Below are 15,295 nucleotides of genomic sequence, written 5' to 3' on the forward strand. Positions count from 1 at the left end.
AGAAAATTATGTAAACATTTCACAGGGTGTTCTGCTAAGATATGACAACAAATTCCTCTGCCATTTTCAATGACACAGTACCCCAGACTGTTTGCCTTGCTGTCAGATTTTTTTCTAGTATTTTATGCATCAGGAAAGGCTTATTCTGTTCATGTATGGGTTTTCTGCTGAAATGTCATTAACCACGGGAAAGCTCTCCTTGGATATCTAGGTTCACACAATCCTGTTTATTAGCACATATGGTAAATTCTTTCTGCCAGTTCTTCCATGCTAACTGCAAGCTCACTGGGTTCAGGGGACTGTTTTGTCTTACTGCTCACACAGGACTTTAAAGTCAGGTGCCTTTTCATGTTTGCACCTACTGGTTGTGTCAATTTCACACTTGAAAGGATCATCTGTGGCAGCTGATGCCTTCCTGATGGGCACTCAGCCCTCACAGGAATTTTTTACTCTCCTCATTCTCCTCTTCACTTCCGATTGTGAAATTATCTCAAATAACTTCAGTGCATTGGAGTTCTAGGGAAGCTTCAGCTGTGATTAATTTGGCTGTCACTTCCTCATTCAGGAATTTTGTAAACATTTCTTTCTAGATTTCTTCTTTGACTTCTTCATTATTCCGAAGTGTGTTGTTTAATCTCCATGAATTTATGTCATTTCTAGAAACTCCTTTGCTGCTGGTGTCTAGCTTTGTTTTGTTGTGGTCAGATAGGATGCATGAAATTATTTCAGTTATTCTGTACTTGTTGAGGTTTGTTTAGTGCCAGGGGTTTAGTCTGTTTTAAAGACTCTCCTGGGGGCTTTGGAGTAAAATACACATTCTTTGGTGCTTAGATGGAATGTTCTATAGATACCTGTAGTTAGAGCCATTGGATTTGTGGTTGTCATTTAATGTGGGTGTTTCTCTGTTTATTTTTTGTTCTAATGTTCTGTCTATTGGAGAAAGGGTGGAATTGAAATCGCCTACTATGACTAAGTTGTGTCCATCTGTATCTTGGAGTCCGGAAGTGTGCCTTTTATAAAACTGTGTGTTCAACATTTCGGTGCACATTGGTTTCAGATTGAAATGTCTTCTTGATTAGCTGTTGTCTTAATTGGAACAGAGTGTCCTTTATCTCTTCTGATTAATTGAGGTTTAAAGTCAGGTAGTAAGAAAGTGTACCTACTTGTGGACTGGCCTCCCATTTCTTGAGATACTTTTCTCCATCCTTTCACTTTAAGATGGGACCTGTCCTTGAAGATGAGTTTGCCGTAGACAATAAAATGATGGGTTTTGTTCTTTAAAATCATTTAAGTAACCCATGTCTTTTGATGGGTGACTTGAAGCCACAAATATTTAAAGTCATCATGGGAAAGCATGTATTGATTGCTGTCATTTTTATTGTCTTTGGACTTTTTGTTGTTTTGTTTTTAGACATATTTTGTGTTTCTGGATTTACAGTTTCATTTATTTTCTTTCCTTCTCTCTTGGCTATGCCCGTTCTGCTCTCATTCCATTTATTGTTCCCAGTAGTCTAAATAAGGCTGGTTTAGTGGACATGAATTCTTTCAGCTTTTTTTTGTCTCATAGAGAGATTTTATTCCTCTTTTTATTATGGCAAGTAGTTTATCTGGGTAGAGTAGTCTGGATTCACATCCATGGGGTAATCTGGGATGTATATGTCAGCTGTACAAAGTTCTTAAGTGACAGTCATGAAACTAAGCATGAGAAGCATCCAAACTCCCAGCAGAAGGCAGTACTTCAATGTGATCAAGGAGGCACATAACCTGTGGGTCAATAACAGTCAGAGTTTTGTTTAGGGTAGGGCTGTGAAAATGAACATAAGTGACATTTTTGCTGTTATGCTGAACTGCACATAATTGGTATGAAGCAAAAAACACTAAAAATCTAGGCAAAGTAATATCGCAGATCAGGTGGGTCACACTGTGTTCTAGGCACCAATGGAAATGTAATACAAGTATGCTGTGACATTTTGGTACCCACTGTGTGCCAGTCACTAACAGATGTGTCTGAGCACTGTCCCTTTCATGACACCCACTCTGTGCCAGTCTCTGATGTGGATGTCTAGGAAGACTGGGGTGTTGTTTTTACCTTCCCAGATTCAGAGGAGAAACATATAAACAACCATTCATACTATATGTTGGTAAATGTAATGACTGTGACACTAGGTACTTTGAGCCTCCCTTTTGTTCCTGAGAGCTAACTGTGAGGGTATGAAACAGGAAAGGTGTCTTTAAGGAAACAATAGCTAAGTCGGTAAGTGAAGTCAAGGAGGCTATCGTAAAGTACCTGTAGGGAGGTGACACTGTATTCATGGACAAGTGTTAACATAAATCACATTTGCAGTGTGCCACTCTATGCTGGTAGCAAAACATAGATATGATTATGGTACATAAATTTTATTCAGCACTTGACTCAAAATTAGTTTCTTCAATGAAATGGATAGTGACGGTAACCATCAATTTGTTCTAAATATTTCTTAAACTTATTACCTCAAATTTTCCATATGTATTCTTTAAATGTGACCAATCAACATGTAAATAAATATAACTCATACAAAAGACACCAAGCTATACTTTGAAAATGCATTCAAAGAGCAAAATATTTAGTTACAATTAGATGAATAGAAAGTACTAAAAACATTTTTATAAAAATCACAAGGAAATTGTTGCTTGTGTTTTAATTTTGAATACCTTCCACCATATTTCCATAACTAGTGATATTGTTTTCAACATTATGTTGAGCACAATGAACAGATGAAATATTAAAGCAAGTTTAATTTTATTTGAAACTTATAGAGTCCAGTGACAGTAGATGGAAAAAAAAGTAGAGGATACTAATAGAAAAAAAGTAGAGAACACTAAATTTGTGCCATGGGAGGTGAGGAGATAGCTCAGCAGTTACAGGACTTGTGCAATCATGAGGACCAGACTTTGGATGCTGGTATCTATGTCACAGTCCAGGCATTACACACATAACTATAGTCCCAGCTTCAATGAGTAGAGACTGGTGGATCATTCATTCTAATGCAGAAAACATAAGTCTTGACTCAAAGAGAAGCACCACTGCAAAGGAATAGGTAGAGAGTAATAAGATGGACATACCACACCATTGGAGCCTTCCACAGCATCCTCAGGCATGTGCACCCAGGTACATGTGCCTATATACACACCAATATTCCAAAAGTAAATTTAAGACAATTTTAGTATTTTAGAAGTATTTGTAGTTTCACATGCAGTATTTGAAATAGGACAGTGTATAAAAGATGGGAATGATAAAAAATTATCTGTGCATTTAAACTAACCCAATCCTTTCTGCTGTTCTTCAGGAGTAGTGAGACAAGCTGTTTGCATCTAGGTTTGACAACTTTACAACTATTTTTAATGAAGTTTGACAGGTCTTCTGCTCTTATTCAGTCATTGCTATGGGGTAAAATGATGTGTTTTCTCTATCATATAGATACATTGTCTTGGGGGCTACCATGTAATTTTTGATAAAATGCATGGTATTATAATAAAAGGATATTTCAGTTACACATGAATTTGGTATTTCTAAAATCTTGAATCATGTTGAGAGCAATACTTTATTCATTGTTTCATTTCCTCGTGGTCTATCTTGTTCTGAACAAATATGAGACATTTTTGAGAGGTGCATATAAAACAACAGACTGAGTCAGGACACTGGGGTCAAGTCGAAGGAGTAGGAAATGGCATTCTGTAGAGGATAGTATAGGCTACATTATGCTAGAAATAAATCTCAAATTTGGCTCTACATTCTGTAGTAAGTAATGAAAAGGAGAAATTTTTCTCTTCATTTTAGAATGTGGAGCCATCATCCGGAGTTAGTCACCCAATTCTGTAGCTTCAGAGATACATTTCCACCACTGAGAGTGGACAGGTTAACCCCACTGTATATTCCTCAGTTTTGTAAGGAGTAACAAATTTTTGTAGTTCAAATACCCAAGTATTAGGCATCCCTTCTTAGGAAGTTCTACAGTGAGTTCAGTATGGTTGTATCAGAGTGTGCTCAGGTAAAGGGACTCTGTGATTGGATCTAGATGTTCCACTATGTCCTAATGGCTCTTTGTGCATAGATGCTACTGAATTGAGTCTGGATTACCTAATTATATTTGCTTGAGACTAGTAAACATTGCTTCTCTCTGTCAAGTGTGTGACAAATGTTGAATCATAGAAATGGAGTGCTAACAGTAAAGATCTGACTCCTAAATTTTAAACAATTGACCAGACACAGACAGACCCACAAACTGTGTTGGGTCTCTAGTCTCCATTCCCATCACTGTTCACTGAGAGCTCAGTGTTACAGGTCAGATCACACTCATTAGCATCACAGCCTTTGAAGTGCTTCAGCACTTTCATCTCTGTGGTTACTATTTCAGATACCTGAAAGTTGCATGGGGAAGAGGCTGTATTCTAAATAGAATCACTAGGACCCAAGAGAATTGCAAGATTTTTTTTAAAGAAGACATTGTGGGTATGAGGCTGCACTTCCCACAGTAAAAAGAATTGCTTCATTTATCCAAGTTTCATAAGACACATAGAAAAACTAAAGCACCAGTTCCAAAGTTCTGTTGTATACTTTTTCATGTGTAACTTGGAAGACTGTGTTCTAGGGATTTCACATCATCATTGTAATACACTACTAACTTCAATTCTCTCCTTTGACATCTTCATGTATACAAATCTAAATTTGAACATCAATTACAAAAGTCAAGTTTAGACTGCTCTAAAAAGGAGACTCCACATTGGGTTGGATGTGCAGGATCTTTCACATAAGGGAAATTGGGATGCTGGATATTAAACCAGTTGTACCTCATATGACTTGTAAGGCTCCTAGCAGTGAGATCAAGACCTGTTCCTGGTGCTTAGCTAGCTTTTGAAAACCCATTCCCCATACTGGATTACCTTGCCCAGCCTTGATACAAGGAGAAGAGCTAGAACTTGCCTCATTTTGATGTGCCATGCTTTGCTCAAAACCAAGAGAGGCCTGCCTTTTTCTGAATGGAAGAGAAAGAGCAGATAGGGAGGAGGGTAGATTGGAAATGGGAAGGGGTACTGGGAGGAGAGAAGGTGGGAAACTGCAGTTGGTATTCAAATTCTTTTTAATTATTTAAATAAAATTAAAAAGAAAACATTCTCTTGTAAAGAAATGTTATGTAATTGATTTCAATTAATCTTTTTCTTCAAAATCTTACATTCTGGAATTTAATTTTTGGTTGGTTAAACACAGCTTATACATTGCTTATTGCTGGTCACCAGGGAAGGTTCATGACTTTTTAAGAGATTTACAGGTAAACATTAAATTCAGATAGGGTTTATGGTGACACCCATTTGTGACAACGAACAGTTTGTGAGTTCTGTGACAAAAAAAAAAACACTGTGGCACAAAACAGAAACTACTTTTGTTTAGTATAGTATTTTATGTCCTGTTGTAGATTCCTTTCCTGTTACTGTGATAAAATACTCTGACAGAGTCGGGCATTGGTGGCACATGCCTTTAATCCCAGCACTCTGGAGGCAGAGGCAGGCGGATCACTGTGAGTTTGAGACCAGCCTGGTCTACCAAGCGAGTTCCAGGACAGCCTCCAAAGCCACAGGGAAACCCTGTCTCAAGACACCAAAAAAAAAAACAAAAAACAAAAAACTCTGACAGAAGCTACATAATGGGGAATGGGCTTATCCTCATTCACAATTTAAGGTGCAGCCCATCAAGGGTCAAAAGCTAAGGTGACAGGGTTTGAAGCAGCTGGTCATGTGGCATCATCAGTCAGAAGTGTTGAATAGTGAATGCATGCTGCTGTACAGCTCCCTCTCTCTACATACACCTCCAGGACACACCTAGGGAATGGTTCTGCCCACAGTGGGTGAGTCTTCCCACTTCAATCTGCTCAATCAAGATAATCTTCAGCCAGCTTAGAGGGCCATCTCCAGGTGTATCTAAATTCTGTCAGGTTGACCATACACTCCACTTCCCTGAATATATATATATATATATATATATATATATATATATATATATATATTCTTCCTTTGGTGAATCACAATTGCCTGAGGGCCAAATGTCAGCAGTATGTTTTAAATTTAGAGAAATAATTAATCCTTTGGATAACGCAGGATTGTCATTTGCTTAAGATGTAAATATCACTAATGCTATTATTCATGTTTCAAGTACTAACTTTGGTGGGTAAGTTAAATATTTAAATATTAATGAAATGTAGTTGTTGAATATCAATTTTAGATTAAGGGACAATGAAATTATTTATCAGTCTCTCAAGAGATTGCCTAAATTATAAAATTGTGTTCATTAAGATATTAAACATTTTCATAATCAGTAAACAGTTGCTACATAAAATGTTTAGAAACATGAATGAGAACTGAGCAAGGTTAATGCCACATACTTTTTTCTCCTCTCACTTTCAGTCATGATTTCATTGGAGAATTTACAACAAGCTATCGGGAACTTTCTAGAGGACAGTCACAATTCAACGTCTATGAGGTAAGAAGCCCTTGGCTTTGCCTCCTGTGGTATAAGCAGTTTTTGCTTTACACTGCTTTGTGTTCCAAAGATAATGGCCAAAGATAAAATGAGAACATGCAAGTGCATGTGTATGTGAGAGAGTATATACACACAAACATTTACAATCTTTAAATTCGTTAAGTCATTTTTCCCTCAATATCATTTTTACTTATTAAATGGTTGTTTTAGATGATATATCATATTCAATGAAGGTTTTTATGGAGAGCAGATGAAGCCAAGTGAATATGCATTGTTGAGGGGTGCCAAAACCTTCCTCTTGTCCTAGTACAAATGTTGACAGTGTACGAAGAACCTATCAACCTTGGATTTTTGCTCAACTGCAACCTGAAAGGGCTTCCTTACAGAGACCTCCTACCAAGATTAGCTAAATTTGCTTCCTTGTTCTCTTTATACCGTCCACCTGTCTCCTTGATTCTGATGTGTAAAATAAGTGTGCTGAGTGAGGTCTCTGGGTTGCTGCTGGGGTTGGTGAGCTCCATCAAAGTGGCATCCATCCTCCCTTTCATCCCAGACCTTCTGTGTGTATGTCTGTGTGTCTGTCCTTATTTTATTTATTCACTGCTCCAGTTAGGTTAATCCCCAAAGCCCTGTATTAACACAGGCAATTAGTCTTCTTTTATTCTTGCTCTAAAGTCACATGGTCTATCGATTTTGAGCTTTAAGATTTGCCTAGGAAGTTTTTTTCTCCCACTTTCTGTTACATAGTTTTAATTTATTTTTAAGTATATGTCTGTGTGTGTGTGTGTGCGCGCACGCGCACACACACGCATGCACGCGCACCTGCAGAGGTCAGAAAAGGCTGTCAGATCCCCAGGAATTGGGAATACAGGTGGTTGTGAGCTTCCTAATGTGAGTGCTTGGACCAGAACCTGTATTCTCTGGAAAAGCCCCAACATTCTTAACCACTAAGCCACCTCTCTATTACTGGAAACCATTTTTCTTTTTCTTTTTTCAAGTTAAAATATAATTAGCATCATTTCCCCCCTTTCTGTTTCCTCCCTGTAGTCCCTCCTATATTTACTCACCCTTTCTCTCTCCCAAATTGTAATGTCTGGCCTCCTTTTATTTAATTTTTTGGAGGGGTGTTTCTGAATATATAAATACAATCTTCAAAATTTTATAATGTTACTTGTATGTAGATATGTGGATACTATGCATTATTGTATTATGTATCCCATTGGTGTCCTCTTGTCCGAGAAGACTACTTCTCCTGGTCTCTGAATTCCTTCAATGCCTGTAGTTCTTTCTGTAAGGTTGAAGCTTTGGGAGATCTCCCCACTTTGTGTTAGCATGCCCCCTGATGTCATCCCTGTTTAAGTCTTGGGAAATGTTTTCTTATTTCATACACAAATCCTAACTTGTTTTTTCTTCAGCTGCTATGTTTTGCTCCCCTATCCACTGCTAATCAACCAGTTCCTAATCAGAGAAAGAAAATTATTCAATTTTCTATTATTGACATAGTATTATATCAGAGAACTACAGTCAGCATTTTCACTTAGGTAGAGACTGAAGGGGATGCCAGGGCACTACACGGTCTCTAAAGAAACCCATATTTACCACACATACTGAAATTACATCTGCCCTCAGCTGCCAAATCTGGGATAAACGCTGCTGACCGTTGATCACCCTTACCTGAACATTCTCTATACATATTCAAAAGTTTAATGTATATGAGTATCAAAAGAGTAAGTCTCAGTATTTAGTGGATGATGACACCTCTTCTCCGCCAGGATACCACTAAACTGACTTCATTGAGAGTGTTATTTCACTCATGCTTTGTTTGTTCATTCATTCATTGGCTCATTAAAGTATTTTCATTATTCTGCATTCTGTGTTCTTTACTGGGCTTGGTATCCTTCTAGGCACACAGAGATGCATGAAATTTCCACATGTAATAGCAAGACTGACATAGTGTTTGCAGTGGTCATTTGTTTGGCTTGGAACAGATAGTGTGCAGATTGACCTATGAAATTATAGAGAGACCAAACTCAGCCCAAGAAAGATTCCAGCCACAGACAAAGATAGAGTAATAATCTTTTCTACTAAAAAATTTCAATGAAAGGATATTAAGACGATATGGACAATGAAAGCAACATCAGATAATCTGCACATATCAGTGCTTAGCCTTGGTATGACAACTGATGAAATGACAAAGAAGCTAAATAGGGGATTTTCTTATTAAATGTCCTGGAGGCATGTTGGTACCATTAGTTCAATATAAATATTTACTTTTTCTTTTGATAAATATTATCAATAGAAATCAGGCTGAAGAGAGTTAAACACAATGCTTCGTGCATAGTTTTAAGATGTCAGTGGACATCTAGGCATGGTGACACACAGCTGTAATCCCAGCACTCAAGAAGCTGACAGAGAAGAGTCATTAGTTCAAGTCCAATGTATGCTGTATAGTGAGGCTGAATCAATAAAGCAAGTTCTTGAGTTGTCCTCAATGACAAAGGACTGGCCTAGCATGTAAAAACTGAGTTCTGCCAGGTTGTGGTGGCGCACACCTTTAATCCTAGCACTCAGGAGTTAGAGGTAGGTGGATCTTTGTGAGTTTGAGGCCAGGCTGGTCTACAAAGCAAGTTCCAAGACAGCTCAGACGTTACACAGACAAACCCTGTCTCAAACAACACAAAAACAAAACCTGAGTTCCATCTACAACACACACACACACACACACACACACACACACACACACACACACACACAACACGGGGAGAGAGAAAGAGAGAGATCCCAGAGTTTGTTGCTACTTATTCAATGACTGATGAATTAGATCTTTAAAATAATGAATTCTTTGTGAGGGCTGTGGACATTTTGTATTGCTAGCATACCGATCCAATAATGTAAAAAACTGTGTTAGGTTTCTCTTGCTTTTTCGGTAGAGACTTCTATCATTGCTTTCCAATGCTTTCTGGAAATGTTCAGACATGTGAATACCCATACATCCCTCCTGAGAATATACCTGATAATAGCATATTTTTTTTCATTAAGGGTTGTTGGTGGGTTTGTTGTGTCTCTGTCTCTGTCTCTATCTCTCCCTCTCTCCAGGGTCTCATTCTGTTGCCTAGGCTGGCCTGGCATTGTGGCAATCCTCCTGCCTTAGTCTTCCAAGAGTTAGAATTGTAAGTATTCTAACCCATCCAGCATGAGCTCTCTGAAATTTTGTTGGTCAAGCATTGATGCACAAATGTTTCAATTCATACACAGTTCCTAACACATGTTCCCAAATTCTGAAGTCAGGTATCAAAATTTTCCTGAAGAACCTCATAATTGTTTCTTTTTGGAGTTATCTCTGTGATGTTTCAGCTCAAACTTGGCAACAAGTTTTCCTTAAGAATATCTCAGACAGCAGGGTCAAGTTCTCATGATCTTCCACTGATTCCCAATGTTATGCCATATACAGCAATACTCCAATTTCCCATCTTATTTATTTATTTATTTATTTATTTATTTATTTTTGGTTTTACGAGACAGGGTTTCTCTGTTTTGGAGGCTGTCAGTCCAGCCTGGCCTCGAACTCACAGAGATCTGCCTGCCTCTGCCTCCCGAGTGCTGGGATTAAAAGCGTGCGCCACCAACGCCCGGCTCTAATTTCCCATCTTTCACAGAATAGTATCACAATCATTAAGAAAAAGAACTGCCACGATCAGAGGGATTATATTCCAGATAAGGCAAGAACTAGGGAGTGAATTTGTAGGAAACTATTCTACTAGAAACACGAGACCAGACGCAACTGAAAATATTCCAGACATAAATGCACGGGTGAGACTCAGAACTGCAATTAAGTAAGCTTTGTGCTGTAGACTATAAAACTAGCTCCCTCTATGGATTGTCACACTGACCCCCTGGACAGCCACAGCCTTTTCTAATCCACTATCCTCCTATGCTCTGATTGTACCAAAAATAAACAACTAGTGAATGATTTCACCTCTTAAAAAAATCATTTACAGTTAAAAGAAAAACAAGACGAGGTAGGACTTGCTCCCATTTAAAAATGTTTCTAGAGCTACTAAAAAGACTCCCATTTTTTTGAATAGTTGGTTAAAGAAAATGTTTCCCTGGATACAAGCAGGGAGCCAGGGACCACTGACAGACTCTATGCATGGTTAGCCATAGGGTGGTTTTTTTCTCTTCCACTCCCTAGGCTGGTTTTCCTTTTCTCTGTCTTCTGCAGGCAGGTCTGTAACTCAGCTGCTTCTGACTATTGCCATTTGCTTCCCTCCTCCCTTTTGCCTACACTTTTTTGTCTAATGATTTGTCCTTCCCCATGGTTTTTTCCAGCTCTCCCTCCTACTCAGGCCCCTCTTTCTCTACCCTTCCTCCCCAGCATCCTGGCTGGCACAGTGGGAGGTGCATATGACCTGTGGGGGCTGGTTCACAATGTTACACTTCCTGGCTGCCCCTTGGCTGGCTCTGGCCTGTGCTTTTTAAAACCTTCTGGGGCTGGAGAGATAGCTGGGTAGTTAAGAGCATATTCTGGGTCTTTGCAGAGGATCTGAGTTCAGTTCCCAGCACCAACCCACACCATGCAGCTCACAACTGCTTTCAATTCTAGCTCTAGGGTCAAACTCTGAATACACCAGCACCCATAGACATGCATGAGTACACATAGTAAAATTAGTAAGTTCTAAAACTTTAAAAAACTCCCTCTAGATCAGTGGTTCTCAACTTTCCTAATTCTGCAACACTTTAATGCAGTTCCTCATGTTGTGATGACCTCCAACTATAGAATTGTTTTGTTGCTGCTTTGTAACTTTGCTACTGTTATATATCGCAATTTAAATATCTGACATGCAGATGGTCTTCAGAGACAACTGTGAAAGTGTCATATGACTCCTAAAGGAGTTAAGGAGTTTTGACCCAAAACAAAAGTTGAGAGACACTTCTCAAAAGCCATCTCATACCCTAGATTTCTCTCCTCTCCTCTCCTCTCCTCTCTCTCTCTCTCTCTCTCTCTCTCTCTCTCTCTCTCTCTCTCTCTCTCTCTCTCTCTCTCTCTCTCTCCCTCCCTCCCTCCCTCCCTCCCTCCCTCCCTCCCTCCCTCCCTCCCTCTCTCTCTCTCTCTCTCTCTCTCTCTCTTTCTTTATTTAACATTCCAGCCACAGTTTCCCCTCCCTCTCTCCTCCAAAACCCCTCACCCCCTCTGTGCCACAACTGACTATTTTCAATAAATATCCTGGAGAAGAATCTTTTCCCAAGCTCTCAAGCTTTGAATTAGGTCAAATGAAGACAAGTCAGACACTGTTTAACCAGGCTTTTGTAGGGAGATTTTAGGCAAGTCAGTTAATGCTAATTCTTTGTAAGTAGCACCTTTTGATAAGCCAATGTCTGTCCTATGGGTGATTTTCAGATTCCTGCTTCTCTCTGCTACAGAGCTGAGAAAGACAAGCTTGAGTGGGGCTAGGCAGTGAGATCTGGTTGTTTCGTTTTGTTTGAATGAATGAACCTCAATTTTGGACCAAGCCTTAGTTTTTCCATATTCTTAAAAAAAATTGTTTCTGGTTTTTCCCAACTTCTTCTTCCACATTTTATGTAAGTTCTCTATCCCATTTCAGTGTACGAAGTGATAACTGTGATCACAGTTACATAGGGTACCGGGTGTTTTCTTGATGGTTGAACCTGCCATATGTGACTACATGGCAAATCTTCTTGTAACTTAATCACAAAATCACATTCCCTGAACTAATCTGTCTGTAACTACAGTTGATCTTGATGTCCTAGGAGCTAGAGAGATGGATGTGGTTGAAATTCCACTAAGATCTAGGAAAATGCTTTTCTCCTGAGCTAAATGCTGAATGCTATGATGGATGACTTTAGACACAGCAGTGCTGACATATAAGTTTTCAAAATGTTGAAATTATTCATTTTTTTTAATTTCAGTAATTTTTATTTCACATTATTCTGGTTTCCCTTATACTGCTTAGTTTAGTACTGTGTTCTCTAAATAATTTTGAAGAACTATAGACTCAAAGCCTTTAGGTGAAACCTGACCTTTGTCTCCTCAACAGCCTCCTCAGACTTAAAAACCGTTGAGTTTGTAGCGGTAGCCTGTGTCACCAGGGCATGCTTTTCAGGAAAAACCTGATCAATCAAGGGATTGATGAAGTACATAATAAAAACATCAAAAACTCATCAAATGAATAAATAAGCCAATTCCTATTTTATGATTTCTACCAAATTTAGTTTGTTCTTAGTTTTATTGTGAGCCCCTACAATGGCAAGGACTCATTCAAAACTTCCTTGTTTCGTGCCTTGTTACTTTAGCATAGAATACTGATTGTGGCTTGTACTTTGTTTCCCTAAAATCCTATCTTATAGATGGAGGCAGGATAGAAAGACAGTGATGGAGCCCTAGGGAAATAAAGGATCCCCCCACCCCTGAATCTGATTGACACCTCTAGGCAGAATTGCAGAGCGGTTAATTGCAGTGAGAAGTGAGACTGTGTGCACTTGGTGGGGTATTGTGGGTATTATAGGTAGAAAAACTGGAATTGGGAATAGAAGAGTTCATCTGCAGGTCAGTTCCCCTGCAGTCTGGAACTGGTTGATTCCAGCAAGTCGGTAGGTAATTAACCCTTCATTCCAGACCTGGGAACAGATATAAAGAAGGGGAAACTTATCCTCTCATTAGCTGCTTCCTACAGACGGGGGTTTACAGTGAGCACAGATAAGCTCTGTCCCCAGGATCTAAGAGGATAGGTTGGGTTGATGTCATATTGCAGGAGGAGGACTTTAACTTGATCGGGTGCGGCAAGTCATGTTAACACCATCATGCACGCCTAGAGAAACGTCTAAAAGGTTAGAAAACTGAAATGGATGATTTGGTCACAAAGTGAAGCAGAGATAACCCCAGACAGTGAAGGTGGAGCAAGAAGAGGAGAAGTGGGAGGGACAGAGAGGAGCTGGTGAGAGGGGATGGGTGTCCATAGACAGGACAAAGGAAGGATTCCTACTGTGTCTTGAGCTGAGGGTATTAAGCAGGAGTGATTAGAGTCAGAATGGGAAAGATGTTAATAGACTTAAGTTGGAGGAGAGCAATGTCTCACCACTTAGGATTATAGAAATTGTAGACAATAGTAAGAGGCTGGGAAAATTAGAGCTGTCTTGGGAGGTCTGTTGTTTGGTATAGGACCTGGGAAAGGCTGGATCATTGTGTAAGGATACAGCATGAGAGGGGTATGGATACATTGTAATGAGCGGGTGAGGCAGGCAAGGAATCCTGGACCTTAGTGGGCAGTCAGGCCCAACAATTGAATGAGTAAGTGGAACTGGCTCCCTTTAAGAGCTGATGAGTCCTGTTTAAGATGAGTACCTGTCTCTCATGTGTGGAAATGGAAGAGCAGAGGCCATAGAATGATCAGGATGGGTTTTGTGCCCAGTGGAGAGCATATTTCACTTTGAGTTGGAGATGAAGCATCAGAAGTAAAGAAAGGGTGGCAGTGTATGAAGCTAAGGATTGTGTATAGTACAAGTGAGGTGAAAGTGATTCAGGTGGCAGTGACTGCTCCCACTGCCAGGGGTGCTGCACCAATACAAGCTAGCAGAAGCAGCATGGGGTACACAGCTCTGAAGGGAAGGAACAAGGGGAAATAGGGAACCAATGTAAAGAAATGTATCATGGGTTGAAGGTTCCTTACAGCCAGAACTCCTCCACAGCATCCAAAAGATCTTCTTGCAGATGTATCTGGAAGGAACAGAGCTGTTGTAGGGTGTGAACCACTAGGAGGCTCATGTGGAATATTCCCATTCAAGTATAGAGAAGAATCTGGTTATTTTCAGGGAGGTGGTTCCAGTAAGTCCGACATTTAAAAGACAGGGTAAAACTGTAAGTATGAGGATGAGCACTGGGTACTCAAGGTAGGGAGCCAAAGATGGAGGGAGCCAAAGGTCATTCACAGAAAAAGGTTTGTCACTGAATTTTTATCTGGTCTCTGCATCTTTGAGGCCAACCTGGAACCAGATAGGGTTAGTTGGTGTGGGAGCAGCATTGTTCCTGGAGGAGGGCACAAGTTCCCTCCTTAGCAGTAGTCAGGCTGTTTGTTCCTCTTTAATGTTGGAGTATTGCAGCAGCCAAAGACAGAGTTGGCACTAAATGGTGTTAAGCTGATCTGAGGTTTCTTTAAGGTTTCCCGAGAGCTCGTGAGACAGAGTGGTTAATGTTGCAAAGAGGCCTTCATCCATCTGTTCTGAGTCCTGAAAGAGAATGCTCAGAGTGGCAACAAAAGTGGCGAGATGAATGGTCCATTAGCCACTGTTTCTGAGGTCACCCAAACTTCTTTTAGGTTTCAGATACAGATCTCTCTTAAGTGCTTCAAGTTTACAAAAGGGAGATGTAGAAAGGGCAGCAGGGTCCATCTAAGGGGCCTTGACAAACCTTAACAGATGGCAACGATACAGAACAACACATAACCATAAATGCAACCATGTGATGACAGTCTGCATCCATGGACTGTGTTATATGAGTAAGTAGCATCTGCAATGTATAAAATTGAGACTGGCAGGACTACTATAACTGACATTAAGAGTGTAGTTAAGAAAATAGTTGGATCAGGTTTGCCCTTATTGGATAACAGACAAGAAGGCCATCTTTGTCGTGGGTGTTCTAGGCAAAATGGTTGATTGTTGGTACCGCTGTCCATTACAAATAATGACATTGATTTGGTGGAAGAGCTTGAGGTATTTTTCATTGGCCAGAATAAACTCAGAATCATCAGTTGAATCTCCTCTATTACAATC

General features: G+C 39.7%; 1 protein-coding gene across 1 annotated transcript in view; it reads left to right on the forward strand.

The window, feature by feature from the left end:
* Positions 1-15,295, forward strand: part of Cpne8 (copine 8) — a 190,495-nt gene that overhangs the window by 124,816 nt on the left and 50,384 nt on the right. Inside the window, exon 11 of the mRNA XM_040753968.1 lies at positions 6,436-6,511. Within this exon, the coding sequence (XP_040609902.1) occupies positions 6,436-6,511 (76 nt within the window). The remainder of the gene's footprint in view (positions 1-6,435; positions 6,512-15,295) is intronic.

Source organism: Mesocricetus auratus, unplaced genomic scaffold (assembly GCF_017639785.1).
Source record: "Mesocricetus auratus isolate SY011 unplaced genomic scaffold, BCM_Maur_2.0 Super-Scaffold_100010, whole genome shotgun sequence".
Taxonomy (NCBI): domain Eukaryota; kingdom Metazoa; phylum Chordata; class Mammalia; order Rodentia; family Cricetidae; genus Mesocricetus; species Mesocricetus auratus.